We start from the raw sequence: 13,355 nt of genomic DNA on the forward strand, positions 1-13,355 counted from the left end.
CCCCCTCCACATGATACAGCCCATCGATGGCCGCCCACCCGCCTCCCAGACTGGCTCCCACCCACCAACGAAACCGGCCATCGATGTCCGGTACAGAGAGGGCCACAGAGTGGCTCTCTCTGCATCGGATGGCCAAGGGGGGTTATTGCAGGATGCCTCGATGTTGAGGCATCACTGCAATAACCGGAAAGCAGCTGGAAGCGAGCAGGATCGCTTCCAGCTGCTTTCCAGACCAAGGACGTACGCCACACGTCCTCGGTCATTAAGTGTATTTTTTTAGAGGACGTGTGGCGTACGTCCTTGGTCGTTAAGGGGTTAAAAAGGTAAAGTAGATTAAGGAGTAGGTTGTTGATATAATAATAGTAGTTAGTATATGCTATTTTAATAAAAGGCACAATAGAGAAAACTCAAGAGATATAAAAAAAGGAAGTCAAATACCTGTGAAAGACGCGGCGATCTTGAAAACCTATAGCAGCCCTTAAACAAAAAACAAAAGATTGTTATTTTTATATAGTTTATGTGCAGCCATTTCAAATGGTAAGATTTAGTTATACCGTCACCAACGTTCTTTTTTTACTTTGCCAAGATTATAGAATTCACAGGTGTTTTAGGCAGACAATAACTGTTTAAAGTGCTACTAAGTTGCTCAGTAGTCGCACAATAAATTGTGTATTTGTATTAAACTGTGATGCTGTATTCAGCTGTACAGCTGTACGCTTTGTTTGTTACCCAGTTGTAATGCTTATTTCATGCTGGCCTCTTATTGATACTGGCCAAGATACATTCACAATCTAGAGGCCTGTGAGATCAAACACGATATGGGGACGATTTAACATTGTGCAGGCGGACATGATCCCCTGTAGCCAATTTGGAGGTGGCGGACGGGTTAAGGGGCAACGGTCTTAGGACCGCTGCTTCTAAACTTATGTTTCCGGCGAGCTGGAAGGCTTGTGCGGAAACTGCTGCATTCGCAGCATAATAAATCAGCCCCTATGTCTTTTCAGGCTTTCACCTCCCTGCCTTCTTGGCATTCATGAGTCCAATACAAATGCCATTTAATTTTGCTGTCCCCTCCTGCAATAATTCTGCAGACAGAAATAAATAGGCATGTGCTTTAGGGTCATTTGGCAGCAAACGAATGGCGAAGATGGCGGGTGCCAGAGACATTCGACTCCATTCGTAGACGGATTTCTTCCTGTGAAAGTGCAACACACTAAAATCTGTGCAAATCCAGACCTTATTGTGTTGCACTTTCACAAGGAGAAATACGGCTCAGAAAAAAAGCAGTATGCTGCATGGCAGCTGCCATCATCGTCATTTGTTTGCTATATATAAAGCAGTGAGATGGCACTCACTGGTCCTTAAAGGGACACTGAACCCAAGTTTTTTTCTTTTGTGATTCAGATAGAGCATAGCAATTTTAAGCAACTTTCTAATTTACTTCTATTATCAAAGTGTCTTCATTCTCTTGGTATCTTTATTTGAAAAGCAATAACCATTTTTGGTGAACAACCTGGGTGGTTCTTGCTGATTGGTGGATAAATTCACCCACCAATTCACCGGCTGGGTGAAGACGACTCAAGGTAGGGAGATCTTCAGGGGGTAGTGTTAGGTTTATTTAAGGGGGGTTTGGGTGGGTTAGAATAGGGGTATGCAGGTAGTGGGTTTTAATGTTGGGGGGTTGTATTTTTTTTAACAGGCAAAAGAGCTGATTACTTTGGGGCATGCCCCGCAAAAAGCCCTTTTAAGGGCTGGTAAAAGAGATGATTACTTTGTAATGTAGAATAGGGTAGGGACTTTTATTATTTTTATTTTTTTATTTTATTAGGGGGCTTAGATTAGGTGTAATTAGTTTAAAAATATTTTTTTTATTTTCTGTAATTTAGTCTTTTGTTTTTTTGTAATTTAGTTTAGTTTATTTAATTGTATTTAATTGTAGGTATTGGTAGTTAATTTATTTAATTAATTTAATGATAGTGTAGTGTTAGGTTTAATTGTAACTTAGGTTAGGATTTATTTTACAGGTAATTTTGTAATTATTTTAACTAGGTAGCTATTAAATAGTTAATAACTATTTAATAGCTATTGTACCTAGTTAAAATAAATACAAAGTTGCCTGTAAAATAAATATAAATCCTAAAATAGCTACAATATAATTATTTGTTATATTGTAGCTATATTAGGGTTTATTTTACAGGTAAGTATTTAGTTTTAAATAGGAATACTTTAGTTAATAAGAGTTAATTTATTTCGTAAGATTAAAATTATATTTAATTTAGGGGGGTGTTAGGGTTAGGGTTAGACTTAGCTTTAGGGGTTAATACAATTATTATAGTAGCGGCGAGGTCCGGGCGGCAGATTAGGGGTTAATACTTGAAGTTAGGTGGCGGCGACGTTGGGTGGGGGCAGATTAGGGGTTAATAAATATAATGTAGGTGTCGGCGATGTTAGGGGCAGCAGATTAGGGGTTCATAGGGATAATGTAGGTGGCGGCGATATGCTGTCGGCAGATTAGGGGTTAAAAATATTTATTAGAGTGGCGGCGATGTGGGGGGACCTCGGTTTAGGGGTACATAGGTAGTTTATGAGTGTTAGTGTACTTTAGAGCACTGTAGTTAAGAGCTTTATATACCGGCGTTAGCCCATAAAGCTCTTAAGCTTTACAGCCTTTCCATGGGCGTTAGGAGTCTTGTCGGTAGAGGGTGTACCGCTCACTTCAGCCAAGACTCTAAATACCAGCGTTAGGAAGATCCCATTGAAAAGATAGGATACGCAATTGGCGTAAGGGCATCTGTGGTATGGAAAAGTCGCAGCTTGAAAGTGAGTGGTACACCTTTACCTGGCCGACTCTAAATACCAGCGGGCGGCCAAAAGCAGCGTTAGGACCCCTTAACGCTGCTTTTGACGGCTAACGCAGAACTCTAAATCTAGGTGTATGTTAGTTTAAAAAATCTTTTTAATAATTTTCATGTTATTCCATTTTCATTCATTCTTATGTACAACAAAATTCACAATAAAATTTAAAATAAATAAAATATGTAAATTGTGTATGAAAACTAAAAAAGGTGAAAAATCAATACTATAATTTTATTCTTGTGTTATTTACTGATTTTTTTATTCTTATCATTTTTAACAGGTTCATGGAAATACAGTATCATTTAATATTGTATTTTGCTGACATCAAATCCTAAATTAGTTTTATTTATTATTATTTTTTTTACACAAATATGTTTTGCAAGTACAATGAGGTCCAGAGAAATACCTTTTGTAACGCTTTAAAGGGACAGTAAAGTCAAAACTAAACTTTCATGATTCAGATAGAGCATGCAATTTTAAACAACTTTCCAATTTACTTTTATCATCAAATTTGCTTTGTTCCCTTAGTGGTATTTTTGAAAAGCTAAACCTAGCTAGGCTCAAACTGATTTCTAAACCGTTGAAAACCGCCTCTTAGTTCAGAGCATTTTGAAAGTTTTTCACAGTTAGATAGTGTTAGTTCATGTGTGTCATATAGATAACATTGTGCACACTCCCGTGAAGTTATTTAGGAGTCTTCACTGATTGACTACACTGCATGTCTGTCAAAAGCACTTAGATAAAGAGGCTGTCTGCAGAGCCTTAGATACAAGGTAATCAGAGAGGTAAAAAGCATATTAATATAACTGGTTATGCAAAAACGGGGAATGGGTAATAAAGGGATTATCTATCTTTTTAAATAAAAATTTTTTGGTGTAGACTGTCCCTTTAAGGGGAAATATACTGTATACTACTATTGTTTACCAAATAAGCATTAAGACAATTATCTACAGGCTGGCAAATAACACAGGAATCTACTAGAAAGTTATAAGAATCTAGATTGTATTAGCAGAAAATTAACTACAAGATTATTAATGCTAAGAAATATGACCTGACTTGAACCAGCTGATAGGTGGCATCTGACTGTTAGTTAAAATAATGTAACTAGTTGCAGCAGTAAGGACATATTACTTAGCAATTTCATTTGAATGTTGGCATTTTGAAAGGCTATTGAACAAAAGAAATAGATTTGCAACCCACATGTAAAGAAAAAAAGCTTTTGTTGCTTAGCAACATTTATAAATATATATTTTCCCTTTGCTCATTCTCACAGCTCTATGGTTTTCTAGATTTGGTATATTTAAGGGACATTAAAACATTTATCATTTACAAAGGGTCGGTCTTTCCAAAATCTCCAGGGCCGGTCTGAATTCCCAGTCCAGCTCTGATTACAAGAAAAAGTTTGACTCCTGACTCCAAATAACTGTTCCTTATCACAGAGGTTCACTTACTTTTTCAAGCCTGTAATCTGGATGATTACTCAATGTTTTCAATAAAAAATGAAAAGTACAACTGTTTGGTTTAGTCAGATTGTGTTTGTCTATAACTTTAACTTAGATGAAGATCAGAACACATTTTATAAGTAGTCAATCCTCAGACTTATAATCTTTGCTGTGAATACATCTTTATATCTAGCGTATTTAATGTAATTTTAGTAATATGTGTGCATTTTAGTTTCTAGTCATGTGCACAGGTAAAAAAAAATATTTTTTCACAAACATTTCAATGTTAACAGAATATACAACTCTCTGATTGACTGAGTTAATGGGCTCCATTTATTATAGGTCGGGAGGACATAATTCACTGTGAGTGGACAGCATACGCAACAGGGGCTGTCAATCATCCCAATTGACCCCTGCTACTTAACTAACTAATATTCAGCTAGATTACGAGTTGTGCGTTATAAGTGAAAAAGCATCATTATGGCTCATAACAATGCTTTCTCTTGTTAGGTGTATCCAGTCCACGGATCATCCATTACTTGTGGGATATTCTCCTTCCCAACAGGAAGTTGCAAGAGGATCACCCACAGCAGAGCTGCTATATAGCTCCTCCCCTAACTGCCATATCCAGTCATTCTCTTGCAAGCTCTCAACATAGCTGGAGGTAGTAAGAGGAAAGTGGTAAAATATAGTTAGTTTTTTCTTCAATCAAAAGTTTATTGTTTTTAAATGGTACCGGAGTTTGTACTATTTTATCTCAGGCAGCATTTAGAAGAAGAATCTGCCTGCGTTTTTCTATGATCTTAGCAGAAGTAACTAAGATCCACTGCCGTTCTCACATATGTCTGAGGAGTGAGGTAACTTCAGAGGGAGAATGGCGTGCAGGGTATCCTGCAATAAGATATGTGCAGTTACGTTTTTCTAGGGATGGAATTTGCTAGAAAATGCTGCTGATACCGGATTAATGTAAGTTAAAGCCTAAATACAGTGATTTAATAGCGACTAGTATCAGGCTTGCTATCAGAGGTATATACTCTGATTAATGTGCAATATAAAACGTTTGCTGGCGTGTTTAATCGTTTTTATATATGCTTTGGTGATAAAACTTATTGGGGCCTAGTTTTTTCCACATGGCTGGCTTTATTTTTGCCTAGAAACAGTTTCCTGAGGCTTTCCACTGTTATAGTATAAAACTTACAGTTGGTGCAGTTAAAATTACAAACTGTGACATTCAGCTTCCCTCAGCAGTCCCCTGCATGCTATAGGACATCTCTGAAGGGCTCAAAAGGCTTCAAAAGTAGGAGCTGTAGCAGTTGTTATGACTGTTTAAAAAACATATTTTTCGTTTTGTTAATCTGTTTTTTGTATTAAGGGGTTAATCATCCATTTGCAAGTGGGTGCAATGCTCTGCTAACTTGTTACATACACTGTAAAAAATTTGTTAGTTTAACTGCCTTTTTTTCACTGTTATTTCAAATTTTGGCAAAATTTGTTTCTCTTAAAGGCACAGTAAAGTTTTTTTATATTGCTTGTTAACTTGATTTAAAGTGTTTTCCAAGCTTGCTAGTCTCATTGCTAGTCTGTATAAACATGTCTGACATAGAGGAAACTCCTTGTTCATTATGTTTAAAAGCCATGGTGGAACCCCATAGGAGAATGTGTACTAAATGTATTGATTTCACTTTAAACAATAAAGATCAGCTGTTATCTTTAAAAGAATTATCACCAGAGGATTCTGACGAGGAGGAAGTTATGCCGACTAACTCTCCACACGTGTCGGACCTTTTGACTCCCGCTCAAGGGACTCACGCTAAAATGGCGCCAAGTACATCAAAGACGCCCATAGCGATTACTTTGCAGGACATGGCGGCAATCATGGATAATACCCTGTCAGCGGTATTAGCCAGACTGCCTGAATTCAGAGGAAAGCGCGATAGCTCTGGGGTTAGACGTAATACAGAGCGCGTAGATGTTTTAAGGCCCATGTCTGATACTGCATCACAATATGCAGAAGCTGAGGAAGAGCTTCAGTCTGTGGGTGACGTCTCTGACTCGAGGAAACCTGATTCAGATATGTCTACTTTTAAATTTAAGCTTGAGAACCTCCGGGTGTTGCTTGGAGAGGTTTTAGCTGCTCTGAATGACTGTGACACAATTGCAGTGCCAGAGAAATTGTGTAGACTGGATAAATACTATGCAGTGCCGGTGTGTACTGACGTTTTTCCAATACCTAAAAGGTTTACAGAAATTATTACTAAGGAGTGGGACAGACCCGGTGTGCCGTTTTCCCCCCCTCCTATTTTTAGAAAAATGTTTCCAATAGACGCCACCACACGGGACTTATGGCAGATGGTCCCTAAGGTGGAGGGAGCAGTTTCTACTTTAGCAAAGCGTACCACTATCCCTGTCGAGGACAGTTGTGCTTTTTCAGATCCAATGGATAAAAAATTAGAAGGTTACCTTAAGAAAATGTTTATTCAACAAGGTTTTATCCTGCAGCCCCTTGCATGCATTGCTCCTGTCACTGCTGCTGCGGCGTTCTGGTTTGAGTCTCTGGAAGAGGCCTTTCAGACAGCTACTCCATTGACTGAAATACTTGACAAGCTTAGAACACTTAAGCTAGCTAATTCTTTTGTTTCTGATGCCATTGTTCATTTGACTAAACTAACGGCTAAGAATTCTGGATTCGCCATCCAGGCGCGTAGGGCGCTATGGCTTAAATCTTGGTCAGCTGACATGACTTCAAAGTCTAAATTACTTAACATTCCCTTCAAGGGGCAGACCCTATTCGGGCCTGGTTTGAAGGAAATTATTGCTAACATTACTGGTGGTAAGGGTCATACCCTTCCTCAGGACAGGGCCAAATCAAGGGCCAAACAGTCTAATTTTCGTGCCTTTCGAAACTTCAAGGCAGGTGCAGCATCAACTTCCTCTGCTACAAAACAAGAGGGAACTTTTGCGCAATCGAAGCCGGCCTGGAAATCTAACCAGGCCTGGAGCAAAGGCAAGCAGGCCAGAAAGCCTGCTGCTGCCTCTAAGACAGCATGAAGGAATGGCCCGGCAACGGATCTAGTAGGGGGCAGACTTTCTCTCTTCGCCCAGGCGTGGGCAAGAGATGTTCAGGATCCCTGGGCGTTGGAGATCATATCTCAGGGATATCTTCTGGACTTCAAAGCTTCCCCCCCACAAGGGAGATTTCACCTTTCGAGATTATCTGTAAACCAGATAAAGAAAGAGGCATTCTTACGCTGTGCGCAAGACCTCCTAATAATGGGAGTGATCCATCCAGTTCCACAGATGGAACAAGGACAGGGATTTTATTCAAATCTGTTTGTGGTTCCCAAAAAAGAGGGAACCTTCAGACCAATTTTGGATCTAAAGATCTTAAACAAATTCCTCAGAGTTCCATCGTTCAAAATGGAAACTATTCGGACAATCCTACCTATGATCCAGGAGGGTCAGTACATGACCACAGTGGATTTGAAGGATGCTTACCTTCACATACCGATTCACAAAGATCATCATCGGTTCCTAAGGTTTGCCTTTCTAGAAAGGCATTACCAGTTTGTGGCTCTTCCCTTTGGGTTAGCTATAGCCTCAAGAATTTTTACAAAGGTTTTGGGGTCTCTTCTGGCGGTCCTAAGACCACAGGGCATAGCAGTGGCCCCTTATCTAGACGACATCCTGATACAGGCGTCAAACTTCCAAATTGCCAAATCTCATACGGACATAGTGTTGGCATTTCTGAGGTCGCCTGGGTGGAAAGTGAACGAGGGAAAGAGTTCTCTATCACCCCTCACAAGGGTTTCCTTCCTAGGAACTCTGATAGATTCTGTAGAAATGAAAATTTACCTGACGGAGTCCAGGTTATCAAAGCTTCTAAATTCCTGCAGTGTTCTTCATTACATTCCGCGCCCTTCGGTGGCTCAGTGCATGGAAGTGATCGGCTTAATGGTAGCGGCGATGGACATAGTGCCATTTGCATGCCTACATCTCAGACCGCTGCAATTATGCATGCTCAGTCAGTGGAATGGGGATTACACAGATTTGTCCCCTCTGCTAAATCTGGATCAAGAGACCAGAGATTCTCTTCTCTGGTGGCTATCTCGGGTCCATCTGTCCAAAGGTATGACCTTTCGCAGGCCATATTGGACAATTGTAACAACAGATGCCAGCCTTCTAGGTTGGGGTGCAGTCTGGAATTCCCTGAAGGCTCAGGGATCGTGGACTCAGGAGGAGAAACTCCTCCCAATAAATATTCTGGAGTTAAGAGCAATATTCAATGCTCTTCTAGCTTGGCTTCAGTTAGCAACCCTGAGGTTCATCAGATTTCAGTCGGACAACATCACGACTGTGGCTTACATCAACCATCAAGGGGGGACCAGGAGCTCCCTAGCGATGTTAGAAGTCTCCAAGATAATTCACTGGACAGAGACTCACTCTTGCCATCTATCAGCGATCCATATCCCAGGTGTAGAGAACTGGGAGGCGGATTTTCTAAGTCGTCAGACTTTTCATCCGGGGGAGTGGGAACTCCATCCGGAGGTGTTTGCTCAATTGGTTCATCGTTGGGGCACAACAGAATTGGATCTCATGGCGTCTCGCCAGAACGCCAAGCTTCCTTGTTACGGATCCAGGTCCAGGGACCCAGAAGCGACGCTGATAGATGCTCTAGCAGCACAGTGGTTCTTCAACCTGGCTTATGTGTTTCCACCGTTTCCTCTGCTCCCTCGACTGATTGCCAAAATCAAACAGGAGAGAGCATTGGTGATCTTGATCGCGCCTGTGTGGCCACGCAGGACCTGGTATGCAGACCTGGTGGACATGTCATCCTTTCCACCTTGGCCTCTGCCTCTGAGACAAGACCTTCTACTACAAGGTCCTTTCAATCACCCAAATCTAATTTCTCTGAGACTGACTGCCTGGAGATTGAACGCTTGATTTTATCAAGGCGTGGCTTCTCCGAGTCAGTCATTGATACCTTAATACAGGCACGAAAGCCTGTAACCAGGAAAATCTACCATAAGATATGGCGCAAATATCTTCATTGGTGTGAATCCAAGAATTACTCATGGAGTAAGGTTAGGATTCCTAGGATATTGTCCTTTCTTCAAGAGGGTTTGGATAAAGGATTATCAGCTAGTTCTTTAAAGGGACAGATTTCTGCTCTGTCTATCCTTTTGCACAAGCGTCTGGCAGAGGTTCCAGACGTCCAGGCATTTTGTCAGGCTTTGCTTAGAATTAAGCCTGTGTTTAAACCTGTTGCTCCTCCATGGAGCTTAAACTTGGTTCTTAAGGTTCTTCAAGGAGTTCCGTTTGAACCCCTTCATTCCATTGATATCAAACTTTTATCTTGGAAAGTTCTGTTTTTGATGGCTATTTCCTCGGCTCATAGAGTCTCTGAGTTATCAGCTTTACAATGTGATTCTCCTTATCTGATTTTCCATACAGATAAAGTAGTTCTGCGTACAAAACCTGGGTTTTTATCTAAGGTAGTTTCCAACAAGAATATCAATCAAGAGATTGTTGTTCCATCATTGTGTCCTAATCCTTCTTCAAAGAAGGAACGTCTTTTACATCATTTGGACGTAGTCCGTGCTTTAAAGTTTTACTTACAAGCGACTAAAGATTTTCGTCAAACATTTTCCCTGTTTGTTGTTTACTCTGGACAGAGGAGAGGTCAAAAGGCTTCGGCAACCTCTCTTTCTTTTTGGCTTCGGAGCGTAATACGCTTAGCCTATGAGACTGCTGGACAGCAGCCCCCTGAAAGGATTACAGCTCATTCTACCAGAGCTGTGGCTTCCACCTGGGCCTTTAACAGATTTGCAAAGCGGAGACTTGGTCTTCGCTTCATACCTTTTCATAATTTTACAAATTTGATACTTTTGCTTCTTCGGAGGCTATTTTTGGGAGAAAGGTTCTACAGGCAGTGGTCCCTTCCGTTTAAGTACCTGCCTTGTCCCTCCCTTCATCCGTGTACTTTAGCTTTGGTATTGGTATCCCACAAGTAATGGATGATCCGTGGACTGGATACACCTAACAAGAGAAAACATAATTTATGCTTACCTGATAAATTTATTTCTCTTGTGGTGTATCCAGTCCATGGCCTGCCCTGTCCTTTTAAGGCAGGTCTAAATTTTAAACTACAGTCACCACTGCACCCTATGGTTTCTCCTTTCTCGGCTAGTTTCGGTCGAATGACTGGATAGGGGAGGAGCTATATAACAGCTCTGCTGTGGGTGATCCTCTTGCAACTTCCTGTTGGGAAGGAGAATATCCCACAAGTAATGGATGATCCGTGGACTGGATACACCACAAGAGAAATAAATTTATCAGGTAAGCATAAATTATGTTTTTTCACTACCGCTGCTATTACGAGACTTGTAGGTACAGCTGTACCGCTCACCTTTTTGGCCGTCACACAACGTAACTACCGCACCTTTCAAAAAGTCCTTTTTTAATGGGACTTCCATAGTGCTGGTATTACGAGTTTGCCTGTCCGGCCAAAAAGTGAGCGGTACAGCCTATAACTACAAGATCTGTACCTCCACCTGAAGGTCAGTAGTTATGAGTTATACGTTACAAAGCTGTACCATAAAACTCATAACTAAAGTGTTACAAAGTACACTAACACCCATAAACTACCTATTAACCCCTAAACCGAGGCCCTCCCGCATCGCAAACACTATAATAAAATGATTAACCCCTAATCTGCCGCTCCGGACATCCCCGCCACTATCATAAACATATTAACCCCTAAACTGCCTCACTCCCGCATCGCAAACACTAGTTAAATATTATTAACCCCTAATCTGCTGCCCCAATGTCGTCGCCACCTACATACACAATCACATATTAACCCCTATTTAAACTAAATACATACTTACCTGTAAAATAAAACCTAAGCTAGCTACAATATAACTAATAGTTATATTGTAGCTAGCTTATGTTTTATTTTTATTTCACAGGTAAGTTTGTATTTATTTTAACTAGGTAGACTAGTTAGTAAATAGTTAAACCTTACTTGTCTTACAGTTAAACCTAACATTACACTAAAATTAAATACATTAAATTAATGAAATACAATTAACTAAATTACAAAAAAAACACTAAGTTACACAAAATAAAAAAGAAATTATCAAATATTTAAACTAATTACACCTAATCTAATAGCCCTATCAAAATAACCCCCCCCAAAAAAAATAATAAAACCCCTAGCCTAAACTTAACTGCCAATAGCCCTTAAAAGGGCCTCTTGCGGGTCATTGCCCCAAAGATAACAGCTCTTTTACCTGGCAAATAAAAATACAAACAACCCCCAACAATAAAACCTACCACCTACACAACCAACCCCCCCAAATAAAAACCTACCTAAAAAACCTAAGCTACCCATTGCCCTGAAAAGGGCATTTGGATGGGCATTGCCCTTAAAAGGGCATTCAGCTCTTTTACATTGCCCAATCCCTAAGCTAACAATAAAATCCACCCAATAAACCCTTAATAAAACCTAACACTAACCCCCGAAGATCCACTTACAGTTTTGGAAGACCGGACATCCATCCTCATCCAGCCGGGAGAAGTCTTCATCCAAGCGGCAAGAAGCCGTCCTCCAGGCGGGCAGAAGTCTTCATCCAGACGGCATCTTCTATCTTTATCTTTCCAGCGCGGAGCGGGTCCATCTTCAAAACATCCGGCACGGAGCATCCTCTTCATACGGTCCCAGCTGTACACTGAAGGTTTCCTTTAAGGGACGTCATCCAAGATGGCGTCCCTTGAATTCCGATTGGCTGATAGAATTCTATCAGCCAATTGGAATTAAAGGGAGAAAAATCCTATTGGCTGATGCAATCAGTCAATAGGATTGAGCTTCAATCCTATTGGCTGACCCAATTAGCCAATAGGATTGAGCTTGCATTCTATTGGCTGTTCCAATCAGCCAATAGAATGCAAGCTCATTCCTATTGGCTGATTGGATCAGCCAATAGGATTAAAGCTCAATCCTATTGGCTGATTGCATCAGCCAATAGGATTTTGTTTCCTTTAATTCCGATTGGCTGATAGAATTCTATCAGCCAATCGGAATTCAAGGGACGCCATCTTGGATGACGTCCCTTTTAGGGAACCTTCAATGTACGGCTGGGACCATATGAAGAGGATGCTCCGCGCCGGATGTATTGAAGATGGACCCGCTCCGCGCCGGAAGGTTGAAGATAGAAGATGCCGTCTGGAGGAAGACTTCTGCCCGTCTGGAGGACGACTTCTTGCCACTTGGATGAAGACTTCTCCCGGCTTCGTTGAGGACTTCTTGCCGCTTGGATGAAGACTTCTCCCGGCTGGATGAGGATGGATGTCCGGTCTTCCAAAACTGTAAGTGGATCTTCGGGGGTTAGTGTTAGGTTTTATTAAGGGTTTATTGGGTGGGTTTTATTTTTAGCTTAGGGTTTGGGCAATGTAAAAGAGCTGAATGCCCTTTTAAGGGCAATGCCCATCCAAATGCCCTTTTTAGGGCAATGGGTAGCTTAGGTTTTTTAGGTAGGTTTTTATTTGGGGGGTTGGTTGTGTGGGTTGTGGGTTTTACTGTTGGGGGGATGTTTGTATTTTTATTTTCCAGGTAAAAGAGCTGTTATCTTTGGGGCAATGTCCAGCAAAAGGCCCTTTTAAGGGCTATTGGCAGTTTAGTTTAGGCTAGGGGTTTTATTATTATTTTTTTTTTTGGCGGGGGGGTTATTTTGATAGGGCTATTAGATTAGGTGTAATTAGTTTAAATATTTGATCATTTCTTTTTTATTTTGTGTAACTTAGTGGGGGGGGTTTTGTAATTTAGTTAATTGTATTTAATTAATGTAATTTATTTAATTTTAGTGTAATGTTAGGTATTACCGTAAAACATGTTTATGTTTATTTATTTCACAGGTAAATTTGTATTTATTTTTACTAGGTAGTTAGTAAATAGTTAATAACTATTTACTAACTAATCAACCTAGTTAAAATAAATACAAACTTACCTGTGAAATAAAAATAAAAGATAAGCTAGCTACAATGTAACTATTAGTTATA

General features: G+C 40.4%; 1 protein-coding gene across 1 annotated transcript in view; it reads right to left on the bottom strand.

Annotated features, from left to right (window-relative positions):
* KCNH4 (potassium voltage-gated channel subfamily H member 4) overlaps nucleotides 1–13,355 on the bottom strand; it is a 390,445-nt gene that overhangs the window by 63,325 nt on the left and 313,765 nt on the right. Inside the window, exon 12 of the mRNA XM_053717885.1 lies at nucleotides 439–477. Within this exon, the coding sequence (XP_053573860.1) occupies nucleotides 439–477 (39 nt within the window). The remainder of the gene's footprint in view (nucleotides 1–438; nucleotides 478–13,355) is intronic.

Source organism: Bombina bombina, chromosome 1, assembly GCF_027579735.1.
Source record: "Bombina bombina isolate aBomBom1 chromosome 1, aBomBom1.pri, whole genome shotgun sequence".
NCBI classification, from domain to species: Eukaryota; Metazoa; Chordata; class Amphibia; order Anura; family Bombinatoridae; genus Bombina; species Bombina bombina.